This window comes from the organism of the source record quoted next, unplaced genomic scaffold, assembly GCF_019419815.1.
Source record: "Pyrus x bretschneideri cultivar Hongxiangsu unplaced genomic scaffold, Pyrus_bretschneideri_v1 Contig30, whole genome shotgun sequence".
Taxonomy (NCBI): Eukaryota; Viridiplantae; Streptophyta; class Magnoliopsida; order Rosales; family Rosaceae; genus Pyrus; species Pyrus x bretschneideri.
In genome coordinates, this window is record NW_025999613.1 from 4955019 (window position 1) to 4969839 (window position 14821).

The 14821-nt window shown below is 36.4% G+C and overlaps 1 protein-coding gene across 1 annotated transcript; it reads left to right on the top strand.

The window, feature by feature from the left end:
- The first annotated feature begins 802 nt into the window (after nt 1–802).
- On the top strand, nt 803–4882 carry LOC103933170. The gene is made up of 3 exons (XM_048590108.1): nt 803–835; nt 3491–3879; nt 4844–4882. Exons 2-3 carry the CDS (start codon nt 3493–3495, stop codon nt 4880–4882), a joined length of 426 nt encoding a protein of 141 aa, XP_048446065.1. The 5' UTR covers nt 803–835; nt 3491–3492.
- Nucleotides 4883–14821: the final 9939 nt, after the last annotated feature.

The window sequence follows — 14821 nt, forward strand, 5'->3', positions numbered from 1 at the left end:
CTACATTAGCTTGGGTAGCCATGATATATGATTAGATGTCACTCATGGCTTGTGAGTTCTTCTAGATGATTAAAATGTAGTCATTAAAAGGAAGGTGAATTAAAAGTAAGTTTTAAATCACTAAGTGATTGGATAATCAATTGGATTGGTGCCAATCACCTCACTGCCTTGCTAATTAGAACCTAAAAGATTGTTCACCGATACACTCTTGTAGTGAGTAACTAATGGATGAAGGAAATAATTAATTGGATTAATTAAGTGTTTTTGATTAATTTAGAAAGTCTAAAGAAATCATAAAAGCGATAAAGATCGTTTTGGGCTTAAAGAAACGTTCGGGTTTAATCGGGCCCATTGGGCCAAAACCCATTGGGCTTTTATTCAAGCATTGGATGACTTGAAATAATTAAAAGCCCAAAGCCCAAATTAAACACAATAGGCCGGCCAAATGAGAAGGGAGAGAGAGTGAGTCAATTGTTGACTTGTTTCTTTAAGAAATAAAAGGAACATAATAATGAAAGTGTGTGTTAGTGTGTTAGGTGATTGAGAATACACAAAAGAAAAGATATTCATTCTCTCTAAACTTCTTAAAAGGCCGGCCACCAAAGGGATTATTAGCTAATCATCTTATCACCCTTTGGTTAATTCCTTCATCTTTCTCATTACAAAGTGGGTGAGGATCTTTAGAGGTTTTCATATCTTTGGAAACTTGAAGAGGACCTAGGAGCACTCATTCTCAACAAAGTGGAGGAGGCAAGGAGGGAGGCTAGGCTCAAGGAGTTCAAGGAGCAAAGAGCTTGGAGGTGGTCAATCCTTGGTCTTAGATCTAGATCAAGAGGTATAAAACTACTCCTAAACTTTGTTCTTCAATAAATTGTTTTTGATGCATCTTATATAAACCTATGCATCTTGAAGGGGATTTGCATGACTATAGCTTTGATAAAATGTATGACATGCTTCCGTTGCTTTCGTATATAAATTTTGAATTGTATATGCATGCTAGTCACTAGAAATCCCACATAAATCTCATATTTTCCCTTCAAGTGGTATCAGAGCCAAAGGTTTATGTATGATGTGTCCTTTTAGATTTTATGCATATGGGTTTTAATTTTATGTATGTCATATTATTGCTTCATTCAAAATATGTTTATCTTTTGCTTTTTCAAAGTGTTGAAAAATTGTAAATCAAAAGTTGAAAAAGGATATGCAAGAAAAGTGTTTTTGATGCATGAATGAAGTTTGAGTTTAAATTGTTTTTCATTCAAAATATGTTTATCTTTTGTCTTATCAAATGTTGAAAAGGTGTATCAATAGTTGAGAAAGATATGTATGCAAAAATGTTTTGGATGCATGAATGAAAAGAGGGTTTAGAAACAAAAATTTTGGGGTTTTGTTCTTCAAAGGGGGTTCGGCTAAATGGGGATTTTTTGTTAGTGTTTGTGTTTTGTTTTGAACCTCACACACACACTTTGAAGCTAGAAAGTAGTGATCTTGTCACTTTTGTTTTTTGGGTTTTAAAAAATCACCAAGAACATACAAATCTTGAAAATATGTTCATGGTTTTGTTCTTGGTGTTCATGGTTTGTTTTTGGTGAAAATGGTTTTACATGCATTGTTTTGTGGTTATGGATGATGTACATACCATCCATAGCCTACACCAAAATTTAAATTAATACCTAGAATTGTCTAGATATATATTTCAATCATTCTTTTTCTTAAAGTCCTTAAAACAAAACTAAGTGGCAAACAAGATTTTTTCTTCTTTAAGTTGAAATAATGCAAGGTGGGTGAGACCTACCCACCTTCCCCTTAATATGGCCGGCCATCCTCAATGGTTTACCCACTTGAGGGTCCTTTTGTAATCATGAAAAGTTTGGTATTACTTTTAGTATTTATGGTTTGACCCCTAACTTTTTCATATTTGCATTTAGACCCCTACTATTTAAAAATTGAAATGTTTGATTTTAATTTTATTTAATGTTTAAACTCATCATTGAATTATGCCCATATGCACTAAATCTAATTGTTTATATGTTGCATTCCATTTGATTATTTAATATGATTGAGTAATTAGTAAATGGGTGACTATGGACTTATGCCTTAAACGATAATTGAGCTATGAGATAAGGCGCTAAAATCAAATTGTTTGAACCTTGGGAATGTGTTTTAATTACTGTTTCAATTGGACCTTGTCACGTTTCGACATTAATCTATCTCTCCCTCTTAGTATATGTAATTTGTAGGAATTTGTACAAATCGGTTTGTAATTCTTATTACTTCTTAATCTCTTTTAGTTAGTTGATTCCCTCTAGTGCTAGACTAGAGTTTCTTTAACTATTGGTAAGGAGACATAACTAAAAGAGGGTTTTGACATGAGATTCAAGATTAAATGGGTCCAACGCCCTAATAAGCAATGAATGATTGTCTTTCATTTCTAATGGCTCAATGAAAATGTTTTAATTGGATTGAAAAGCACGTAATTAAATTGACACAACCTCCCCGAGATCTTATTCAACAATGTTGGCTCGTTGTTGCAATAACCCAATAAGTCCATGGTCATCCAAGAGCCTAAGATAACTATAAAGTCCAATTTCAAAGGATTGCAAAACCCGTAGTAGTAGTAGTTACTTCCAATATTTGAAAAATTCGTTTTTGATATTGATTTGTTTTTCTCAAAACAAATAGTGGGAGTATCATACGCTACTAAACTATAATGATTTCAATTAGTAGTTATATATATCTCCAATATTTTGAAAAATGTTTTGATATTGATTTGTTTTATGAAAACGAATAGTGGGGATATCATATGCTACTAATTTCATTAACTTTGGACTAGTAGTTGTAATAGGACAATTTATTTGAATATGTTTAAATAAATAAAATTGATGAGACCTTAAAATCCCTCAACAAACGAATATTAAGTTGATAAACGAGAGATGTTTTGAACATTTCTTCGTAGGCCTTCCACCGTGGTGGGCTCCAATCGTTTGTGACTTGTACACCGGCTTCACCCTATCATGGGGGAGTACAAAGTGCATGCTTACACTCAGGAGGAGTCCATAAACATATGATGAGGTAAGTGTAGGCAACGAGGATAGCCAACATCGTATCATCGTGAGGTTATTCTTGAACCCCTACATGAACTAAGCATGGTGGGAATAACTTAACTAAGTGCAATAATGCCAACATCGTATCATCGTGAGGCAACATTCTCTAGAGGCCAAACTAGATGGGTAATTACAAAAGTTGTAAATGGGTAATTGTACCCTCTCATTATTATTGTTGCTAGCCAACATCGTATCATCGTGAGGTGGGCTTGGTAATAGTGAGCCTCCTATAACCTGCTAGGAGCTTTCTTTGAAATCTCCCGGATTCCATCTTGAGGGATATGGAATTTGCCAAAAATGGTGGGTGGTGTCATTCGGTTTAAAGACCCGAATCGTGTGACTTAATCAACAATCAAACTAATTTATTTTATTGTTTATGTATTTAGATATGGTTGGAAGCACATTCGCGAAAATACTCGACAAACATTGCCTAGAGGGGCACAATTTCCCATCATGGTATCGTAATGTCAAGATTCTCCTAACGTTGGAGAAGATTATTTACGTACTTGATAAGCCTCTTCCTGACATACCTCTTGGCCCTGAGGCCACAGAGGATGAACGTGCTAAGTATGACAAGCACGTTGAGGATGATACACAAGCCAAGTGCTATCTGTTGGCCTCCATGAATGAGGAGCTACAGAGACAGCACGAGGGCATGGACAGTGCATTTTCCATAATACTCCATCTTACGGAGTTATATGGTGAAGGGACGCGCAACCGTCGCTTTAACACTGTTTGTGAACTTGTGAAGACCAAGATGGTCAAAGGGGCTCCAGTGCATCTACATGCACTGAAGATGATAGGATTCATTGAACAACTGGAGAACCTAGGTACTCCACTTGACGGGGAATTGGCCCAGGACTTTATATTGGCTTCTCTTTCTGATTCATTCTCACAGTTCGTAATGAACTACAATATGAATAAAATAGATAGTACTCTCTCTGAGTTACTAAACATGTTAGTAACTGCTGAGAAGACTATGAAAGAGAACGTTGTAGGGACTGTTGCAGTAGCCTACAACAAGCCATCCTCTTCCAATCCTAAGCCGTATGGCAAAGGAAAGGGGAAGGAGATAAAGTCTCCCACTCCTAAGCCAAAAGGAGGAGTGAAGAAAAAGAAAAAGGAAATGGAGCCCAAGGGGACTTGCCACCACTGTGGAAAGGAAGGGCATTGGAGGAGGAATTGCAGGTTTTACCTTGCAACTCTTAAGGACAAGCCACAAGGTATGGTTTATGTTCTCATCTTCAATTCTAATTGTTAGATCTTCTAAATATTTATATTTGATATAAAGAGCTAATCACTTGTATAATTGTATATAGGTGGAGGAACTAAGTAGAAGAGGAACAAGCAAATAAAAGAGTGAAGAAGGGTTCGGTCACCATGATTTTGCTTACTACTTGGGAAGTTTGTTTAGGCATTTAAAGATTGTCTTTAAACTTTCTTATTATGTTAAGAACTTATTATGTGGCTTCATATGATGGAAGACCACTATTAATGCCTAAATGTTTGAAGGTACTTAAATAAGTCTCTAAATGTTTAGAGCTAATTCCTTTTAAGTTAAACATTGTGAATGTTTGTGTTATCATATTAATGTAATGTGATGAATGCCTTCTAATATATTATTTCCTTAAAGTAGTGTTATGAATTGAATATTGTCTTGTTGTATCCTAGTTGAGATACAAGATTTATATCACATTATAATGATATAAGTAATAAGTAATAAGAAAAACGTTTTCTAGGGTTATCACTTAAAACACAATAATCAAAGTCACTCTTGATTCAATTAGTAGTTTTGAACAACTAATTGGGCATTCTTAAAATTGTTTTAAAAATGTTAAGTGTGTTAGTGATTAAAACCAAGAAAGAAGTGTCTAAATCTATAAAAGGTTTAAAGATTTTAATCACTTAATAACAAGGCATCAACTTAATGAAGGTTGAAACAGATGAGCTTGAAAGGTTTTAAAGCTACTACACAATGTCCTCTACTCGTACATTCCACGTTTATACATTTTTTGAATGTATGAAATCATTTCTCATTAAAGTCATAAGAAATAGTGGGAGGTGTTAAAATGGATATAAACTTGAATATGATTGGTTTATAGTTGTCTAAATAATAATAGTATTTGACTATTATTAAGAGTTTGAAATTTTAATTGTTAAAAGACTCAAGCTCTTCAAAACGTTAAAAATCTATGTTGTGTAACATTCTAAAGAATAGTCTTTGAATGTTGGTTTCGTCAACCTAGCATAAAATAGTTATATGTTGGAAGTTGTCCATCATTCTCTTTTACGAGAACAAGCTAATAACAAAGCATATGGACAAGTTGATGAAACAAAAGGGAATAGTTTCAAAATGAGTCACAACATATAGTTTAACAACAAGACAATTCAAATTCGTCACCTCATGGTTCAAATCATAAAATTTCCTTATATGATAGAAAATCTTTTTCATATGTGTCATAAAATCACAAAAGGGACACATGTATGGACTTGTGAGTAGATATCCAAAAGTGAAAGACCATGGGTTATCACTTTAAGATATTACTATATCCCAGGATCAGAACCAAAGTAACTGATAGAGTATTATTGCCTTTAAGAAAGGAACATCAAAGTGGGACTTTGGAAGCGTGCATTCACTTAGGTTACGAACCAAAGTGAAAATAACCCATTTTAACAAATGGAACTTCATAATGGATGAAGTACTAATCATATGAATGTATTGTTAGTATCGTACTACAATGGTCTCAAGGTTGGAGCAAAGTTTGTATAAAGTATACAAACAAAATATATATATCGATATATTGTTTTAGAAACTGCTTCAAAAGGTGTTTTGAATAAAAGGGGTTCTTTTAGAACCAATGATTGAATCCAAACCATAAGGTCGTTAGTAGGATACTACGACGTAATGGGGCGATAGCTCAAGCCATGGAATCAAGGTCTCATCAAAGTATTCGAACACAAGAAAGAGACATCATCAAAATGTTTTAGAAACATTTGATAAGTAAATCCCTTTTAAATTAAAAGGTGATTAAATACATAACCAAGTTAACCTACGAGCATAAGAGAGGGAGATTGTTGGATGTATAAGATACACTAGTGATTGACTTTAGTGCAAGTGGGAGATTGTTGGAAATATGCCCTGAAAGTCAATCTTTGGAAGAAACCTTTCAGGACAATGAATTGATGTATATATGACTCTTATACATCGGAAGGCAAAGATACTAATTGGGACTATCTCAATGAACGAAATATGTCCTAAATAGTGAATCCATGGACAATGGATCGATGGAAGAAGTAACCTAATGATGTTAGGTTACAGAGACCTTCTTCTCATAACCATCATGTCAAAAAAGGTTCCTGGTCATAAGGATTGTCGGAGGGATACTGACAATCCATAGACTGGTACATACTATGTCCGCTTCAATTGGAAGGATGGAAAGTCTCATCCCATTCGTGTAGCGACACTAAGACAAGCATGTAGGTGCTCATTAAGGGAATGAGTTCACTGAACACAATCGAACGAGAGTACTTGCATGGAGGTCTACTCACATGTCAAGCAAGTAACTCTAATGGTTGGAATAATGTAAGTAATCCTTTGACCTGAGGCATCTCGTTGTCTTGTGGTTAAGTACTTAATCTTTGATTATGTTAAAGTCATTCCATTCGAGAGTGTCCAAGGCATCGTTGGGGTTAAGCCACTTAGCCATGAAGGCAAGTGAATGCGCAACAAGGAATCTCTAATCCTCGATAAGAGAGGATGAATACTCTAAGATATGATTCGGGAATCTTCGGCCGAAGTATCGAGCGTAATAAAGGAAAGCGTTCCTATACGTCTCAAATGAATCGTATAAGAAGGAATAATCACATTAGGGGTTTGACATTATAAATCCATACCCTAGTAATGTGATTGAGAGTATTGTTTTAGAGAAGGAACGAATTACATTGTAATTCCAACTGAATAGGTTCTCCGAATAACTTCTACATTAGCTTGGGTAGCCATGATATATGATTAGATGTCACTCATGGCTTGTGAGTTCTTCTAGATGATTAAAATGTAGTCATTAAAAGGAAGGTGAATTAAAAGTAAGTTTTAAATCACTAAGTGATTGGATAATCAATTGGATTGGTGCCAATCACCTCACTGCCTTGCTAATTAGAACCTAAAAGATTGTTCACCGATACACTCTTGTAGTGAGTAACTAATGGATGAAGGAAATAATTAATTGGATTAATTAAGTGTTTTTGATTAATTTAGAAAGTCTAAAGAAATCATAAAAGCGATAAAGATCGTTTTGGGCTTAAAGAAACGTTCGGGTTTAATCGGGCCCATTGGGCCAAAACCCATTGGGCTTTTATTCAAGCATTGGATGACTTGAAATAATTAAAAGCCCAAAGCCCAAATTAAACACAATAGGCCGGCCAAATGAGAAGGGAGAGAGAGTGAGTCAATTGTTGACTTGTTTCTTTAAGAAATAAAAGGAACATAATAATGAAAGTGTGTGTTAGTGTGTTAGGTGATTGAGAATACACAAAAGAAAAGATATTCATTCTCTCTAAACTTCTTAAAAGGCCGGCCACCAAAGGGATTATTAGCTAATCATCTTATCACCCTTTGGTTAATTCCTTCATCTTTCTCATTACAAAGTGGGTGAGGATCTTTAGAGGTTTTCATATCTTTGGAAACTTGAAGAGGACCTAGGAGCACTCATTCTCAACAAAGTGGAGGAGGCAAGGAGGGAGGCTAGGCTCAAGGAGTTCAAGGAGCAAAGAGCTTGGAGGTGGTCAATCCTTGGTCTTAGATCTAGATCAAGAGGTATAAAACTACTCCTAAACTTTGTTCTTCAATAAATTGTTTTTGATGCATCTTATATAAACCTATGCATCTTGAAGGGGATTTGCATGACTATAGCTTTGATAAAATGTATGACATGCTTCCGTTGCTTTCGTATATAAATTTTGAATTGTATATGCATGCTAGTCACTAGAAATCCCACATAAATCTCATATTTTCCCTTCATAAACACTTTAGGACACCTTATCCTAATCCTATAGGGATGCCATGCACTTTACCTTATCTTGGAGGGTTTCTAGGAGCTTTAGATGCCCTATCCTATCTTTGTTGTGGGTTTTATCCAACTCCCCTTAGTTTTTAGGCTTTCTAGAAGCCCTAACATTATCCCTAAGAAGGTGCCGCACCCTTATCTCTTTTTCCCTACAAATCTAGCACTTAAATCATGATTCTAGAAACCTTATCTTATCTCCTACAAAGGTGGCGCCCCAAATCCTTCTAGAAGTGCCAATTTCTGTCACAAAACACTTTGTTTCTAGAACCCTAAAAATCTGGCGCCTCTATTCCTTTTCCTTTGGGGTTTCCTACCTTCTAGATGGCCTATTCCTGATGGGTTTTGATTTCCTTGTCATCTTCAAATACTTAGTCCTTTTCCTTGCTGATTGAGAGGGATTTTGCACTATAATTAGACCCCCTGGCCGCACCAATTGAGCATCATTCACTCCTCCACATTCAGAAATTCGCCAGAAATACATTCCCAACCCTTTGCCGCAGTCATCTTTCACCATTCTCCATATTTTCCCACCTTGCCGCACTCCCCATCCCTCCTAAACACTACCCTACCATCACACATCCATTCCTCCATACAAATACCACCCAAAACCTATCCTTAGACCTGGTGCCGCAACAAAGAGGAGGAGAAGAGGGCTTGAACGTTCATGCAATTCAAGTTCGAGTTGCTGGAATTTTTAGGTGTTTCCTCTCCTTTGATTTCAATGGTTAAATTTACTTCTCTTTGTCTTGTACGTATGAGGAACTAAACCCCCCCTTGGCTAGGGGGGGATTCGAAACCATGATCATGCTTGCTATATGATTTGATTACCTCTAATTGCGTTTCATAAGTTGTGAATTCAATTCACTTATCTAATTGAATTAAACTGATTTGTGTGTGTTGGTTGAGAGTGCACGCTTAATTATCATGCATAAATCTAATGCTAGGATATAAGGAAGTTTCACCTAATCGTTACAAACTTATATTCACAAGTAGTAAAAGTTGATGACCTCAATTGCATTAAGTAAATTCTTGGCATAAGTTTCATGCAATTCATAGTAACGAGTGCTTCGTCAATGCTTATGGTTTTCAAAGAACTTAATGATTCTTGCTTGTATCTCTATTATGCAATTCATGTAGGGAACTTGTGGGGAATGCTTTGGGTTGTCGTATGCAATCATCCAATTCAATAACGTTAGGAAGATCTGAGGGTTAATTAGTGCAATTCACGGTTAATCTGGGGCGTTGAGAATTCATGGGTTATTGAAAAGCAATTAGAAATCGTTTTCTGTGCAAGTATGGCATGTGTGGAGATGAACCCCTTAGCGAGCTTTCATTCCATTCATTAAATCCAAATTTGTTTTAAAATCCGTTCGTTTTACAAAGTTTTAAGTTTTGTTTTCAAATTCGTCAAAAGCAAAATCCCCCTTTACTTGGAGTGTCAAATTAGTTAGAAATCAATTTAGTTTGTGTTTTTAAAGTATCTTGAGTCAAGTTATAACTATTTTCGTCCAAATTCTCCTCTAGTGCTCAAAACTGCTCAGAAAGTAGTTTTAAGGCAGTTTTAAGTGTTTTCTTGCTGTTTTGAGTCTTTTGGTTTGTCTTAGTGTTTTAAACTTTAGTTTTGCATTCTTTGGGTCTAGTTTGGTGTTTTATATTGTGTTTTTACGTTTTTGAGTCAAATCCAAGTGATTAACAATCCCTCCTAATCCCCGGTCCAGAACGATCCCTACTTACATTCTTCACTACAATTGATAAAAATAGGGTTTAATTTGTGTGCGTATAATTCTCACATCAGTTATGCACTTAAACCCTATTTCCCTTTCTAAATAAACCCTAGCCGCACCTTGCAGCCATGTCCCTTTTAATTTCTGATTTAATTTCCTAATTCTAGAAGCTTTTAACTTAATTTTAATTAACCAAAATAACTTAGGGTTTTAATTTCTGAAACCCTATATTTTCTACCATTTAGCCGCACCCTAGGGGGAGATATCATTCATTCTTTTCATATTTCAGCCACAAAACCTCTAAGCCGCACCCACCATCATTTTCTTCCTTCAATCCGTAACTCCCATCCATTTTTCAACACCTCTATACACCACCCACACCCTTTGCCGCAGCCCCCATCACCCTAATTCCATCTCAGCCGCAGCCTTCCATCAATTCCAGCCATTTCCCATCTCTGCCGCAACCATCCCCACCTTTCCAGCCACCATTCAAACCTTCCTCCACCACTCACAACCCTTGCCACACCACCATATCCCCATAAACTCATCTACAACCCAGAAAATCAACCCAAATCATCCAAAAACATCTCTGCCACAGCAAGGAGAAGAAGAAAGAGGAGCTTAAACGTGCAGAAATTCAAGTGGATTCCTTGGGCGTTTTAGGTGTAATCAATCTTTTGTTGTTTATGTTTAATTTCAATTTTGTTTCTCTTTCTGTGAACATGAGAGGCTAAATCCCTAGTTAGCTAGGGGGTGATTCGAAACCATGTTTATGCTTGCAATATCAATTGATTACCTTTGGTTGGAATTTCATGAGTTATGGATTCAATTCGTTTAACTGCTTGATTGATAACTTATTTGTGTATGTTTATTGAGAGTGCACGCTTAGTTTTCATGCATGAATATGATGCTAGAATATAAGTGAGTTTCACCTAATAGTTACAAACTTATATTCACAAGTAGTGGAGGTTGCTTATAAACAATCGTGTTAAATGAATTCTTGGCACTAGTTTCATGCTCATCATAGTAACGAATGCCTCGTCAACATTTATAGTTTTCATGTTGCTTAATGATCTTTGATTGTATCTTTATTGTGCTTTTCACGTAAAGGACTTTTGGAGAATGTTTTGAATTGTGTATGCGATGTCCCATCCGATTCATTAACTTAAGGAGAACTTGAAGGTTAATTTAAGCAAACCTACTTAACCCGGGGTGTTGACTTTCATGATTCATCGAAAGACCAACTGAAAATCATCTTGTATGCAAGTGTGACATGTGTGGAGAAGAACCTTCTAGCTAGCATTCCATCCATATTTTCATCAAATTCGTATTTACATTCTGTCTTTATGATAGGAGTATATTTATGCTACTTAGTTATGTTGTTTCCTTGCATTTAGTTAGTTCATTACTATTTATTTTAGTCTTTTAAGCTATTTTTGTATGTTTTTAGGTCCTAATGGCAAAAGGAGCAAGAAAGGGCATTTTGAAGCTAAATGGAGCAGTTTTGGGCATGGATTGGATAGCTTAACCATGGAGCAAAGAGGTGATAGGAGCATATTCATGCGACTTAATTAGCTTGTTCTCGTGCATTTATGTTGTGTTTATTTAGCTATTTTAGTGTTTAAGGCTACTTTTGTGTATTTTCAGATTATAAGGCCAAAGTGTGCAAGAAGATGCAAATTGGAGTCTTTTGGAGAAAAAGAGGAATGAATGAGTTGAAGACTTGAAGAAACGACGAATTCCTACTCCAACGATGAATTCTTACCAAAACGAGGAATCCTACTCAAACAAGGTTTCCTATTTGAAGTAGGAAAGTTAACCCTAAGTTTCCCGTTTTGGTAACCTTTCCTAATCTTAAACGTACGTATTTTCTAGCCACTTTGAAGTCCTTGTAGGCGCTTTAGGACACAAAACGAAGGCCCTAGGGCCCTTAAAACCCTTTGCCATGGGCTTTTCCCTTCTCCCCTTCCCTTGCCGTGCAAGGGGGGGCATTTTGGGCCCATTTTATGCACTTAAACCCTAGCCTTTAACCTTGCAGCCGCACCCTAGCTCTATTATTCATTTCATCTCAGATTTTCACCCTTTCTTTCACCCTAGCCGACTTAATTCACTCCCAACCATTTATTTGATCAAACCATCTCAGCCATTCACCCTAATAACCCTAATTCTTCTCATTAGCCGCACCTTAGGGACCTATCATTATTACTTTTCATATTTTTCAGCCACCAAATCCATATCAGCCGCATCTCCCATCTATCATTCACATTTAACCCTAAGCCTTTTAAATCCATCTCAGCCGCACCCTTTAATTCAACCTAGAATCTTATCCATCTATTCTCTTAATCAGCAACATACACACTCTTCCCCCTAAGCCGCAACCATTCTACCCTATTTCTCTCCCAAACCCGTGCATCATTGACCCTAATTCCTTCTCAGCCGTCACTCCACACATTCACCATAATAAACTTTTCCTTATTCACCCTAATGGATGCAGCCACACATCTACCATTCTCACCCTAATTCATTTCCCAATCCGTGCACTCCCATTGACCCAACATTCATTCCCATTCATTCTACACACTCACTCATTATTCAACCCTAAGCCGTGGCCATTCCATCCATTCTCTCCCTATCAGCCGTGGCCACCATAACCCTAAATTCTCTCTAATCCGCAGCCACCTCTCCATCTCCCCCCTCCATTCCAGCCACTTCCAAGTCTTGCCGCAGCTTCTCCATCACTTCCCACACCATTCCACACCATCCTACACCTTCCACCACCATTGACGCACCACTTTAACACCCTAAATCCATCCCTAACCCAGAAACTCACCCCAAATCATCCAAAACCCCTTTGCCGCAGCAAGGAGAAGAGGAAAGAGGAGCTTGGACGCGCCGAAATTCAAGTGGATTCGTTTGGCGTTCTAGGTGTAATCAATCCTTTGTGCTTTATGTTTAAATTCAATTGTATTTCTCTTTTTGTGAACATGAGAGGTTAAATCCCTAGTTAGCTAGGGGGTGATTCGAAACCATGTTTATGCTTGCAATATGAATTGATTACATTTGGTTGGAATTTCATGAGTTGTGGATTCAATTTGTTTAACTGTTTGATCGATAACTTATTTATGTATGTTTATTGAGAGTGCACGCTTAATTTTCATGCATGAATATGACGCTAGAATATAAGTGAGTTTCACCTAATAGTTATGAACTTATATTCACAAGTAGTGGAGGTTGCTTATAAACAATCGCGTTAAATGAATTCTTGGCACTAGTTTCATGCTCATCATAGTAACGAATGCCTCGTCAACACTTATAGTTTTCATGATGCTTAATGATCTTTAATTGTATCTTTATTGTGCTTTTCACGTAAAGGACTTTTGGAGAATGTTTTGAATTGCGTTGCGCTAACCCATCCAATTCATCAACTTAAGGAGAACTTGACGGTTAATTTAAGCGGACCTAATTAACCCGGGGTATTGAGTTTCATAATTTATCGAAAGACCAACTGAAAATCATTTTGTATGCAAGTGTAACATGTGTGGAGAAGAACCTTCTAGCTAGCATTCATCCATATTTTCATCACATTCATATTTACATTCTGCCTTTAAATTACAATATGTGCATTTAATTAATTTTCGTCAAAACCTCAATCCCCCTTTACTTTAGTGTCCAATTTAGTTAGAAAGTGTCTTAGTTTGTGTTTCTAAGTGTTTTGATTCAAGTTGTTACACAAATTCGTCCAAATTCACCAAAGTGCTCAAAACTGCCCAGAAAGTGTTTTTAAGGCAGTTTTGAGTGTTTTGGGGCTGTTTTGAGTCTTTTGATTTGTTTTAGTGTTTTTATTGTTTAGTTTTGCATTCTTTGAGTCTAGTTTAGTGTTTCAAACTTTATTTTACGTTTTTGAGTCAGTTTCCAAGTGATTTTGCAATCCCTCCTAATCCCCGGTTAAGAACGATCCCTACTTATTCATATACTACAATTGTCACAAGAGGGTTTTAATTTGTGTGCTTACTTAGTTCGCATCAAGAGGATGGACGAAATTGAAGTCAAGAAGGGCTCGGAAGGGCTACAAATCTGAAGAAAGAAGTCCAAATGCAAAGAAGATAAGGAAATAGCAAGAAATAAGGAACCTTATCCAAATTTCCTTATCTTATCTTATCCTATCCTAATCTTTTCCTACCTTAATTCCAACTTCAAAGAGGACTCATTTTCACATTAAATCACCTAAATATCAAGTTCTAGAAGCCCTATTTTCGTGCATTAAGTTTATGCCACATGTAACCCTTCTAGAAGTTCTAGAATCTACCACAAGGACCATTCCTTGTCCTCCTTGGAATCTAATTGAAAGTATCCTTGTTCTTTGGTGATTTGGAGTCCTAATTCCTCTCCTTTTCAGCCCAAATTCGTGCCTCCCCTTCACCCTATAAATACTTGATGCCACAACACTCAAAAACCACCACCCTCTACCACAAATTCACACCACACCATCCACCACACCTCAAGAGCCTAAATTCACACAAATCCCCATTGTTGGCAGCAAGGAAGGAAGGAGGAGCCACCTGGAGTGTTTCTAGGTGTATTCTATCTTTGTTTTCAATGTTTAAGTTTAATTATCTTTGTTTTGCGAACATGAGGAGCTAAACTTGTTTTAGCTAGAGGAGACTTTGAAACCATGATTATATTTGCAATATGAATTGATTAATTCCAGTTGTGATTTCATAAATTGTGAATGCAATTTACTTAACCGTTTGATGGATAACTTATTCTTGTTTGTTGATTAAGGGTGCACACTTAATTTGCATGCTTGAATTTGGTGCTAGAATATAAGGGAGTTTCACATAATCATTACAAACTTATGTTCACAAGTAGTTAAGGTTGTTTTCACAATCATGTTAAGTAAATTCCGAGCATGCGTATCATGATGTCATAG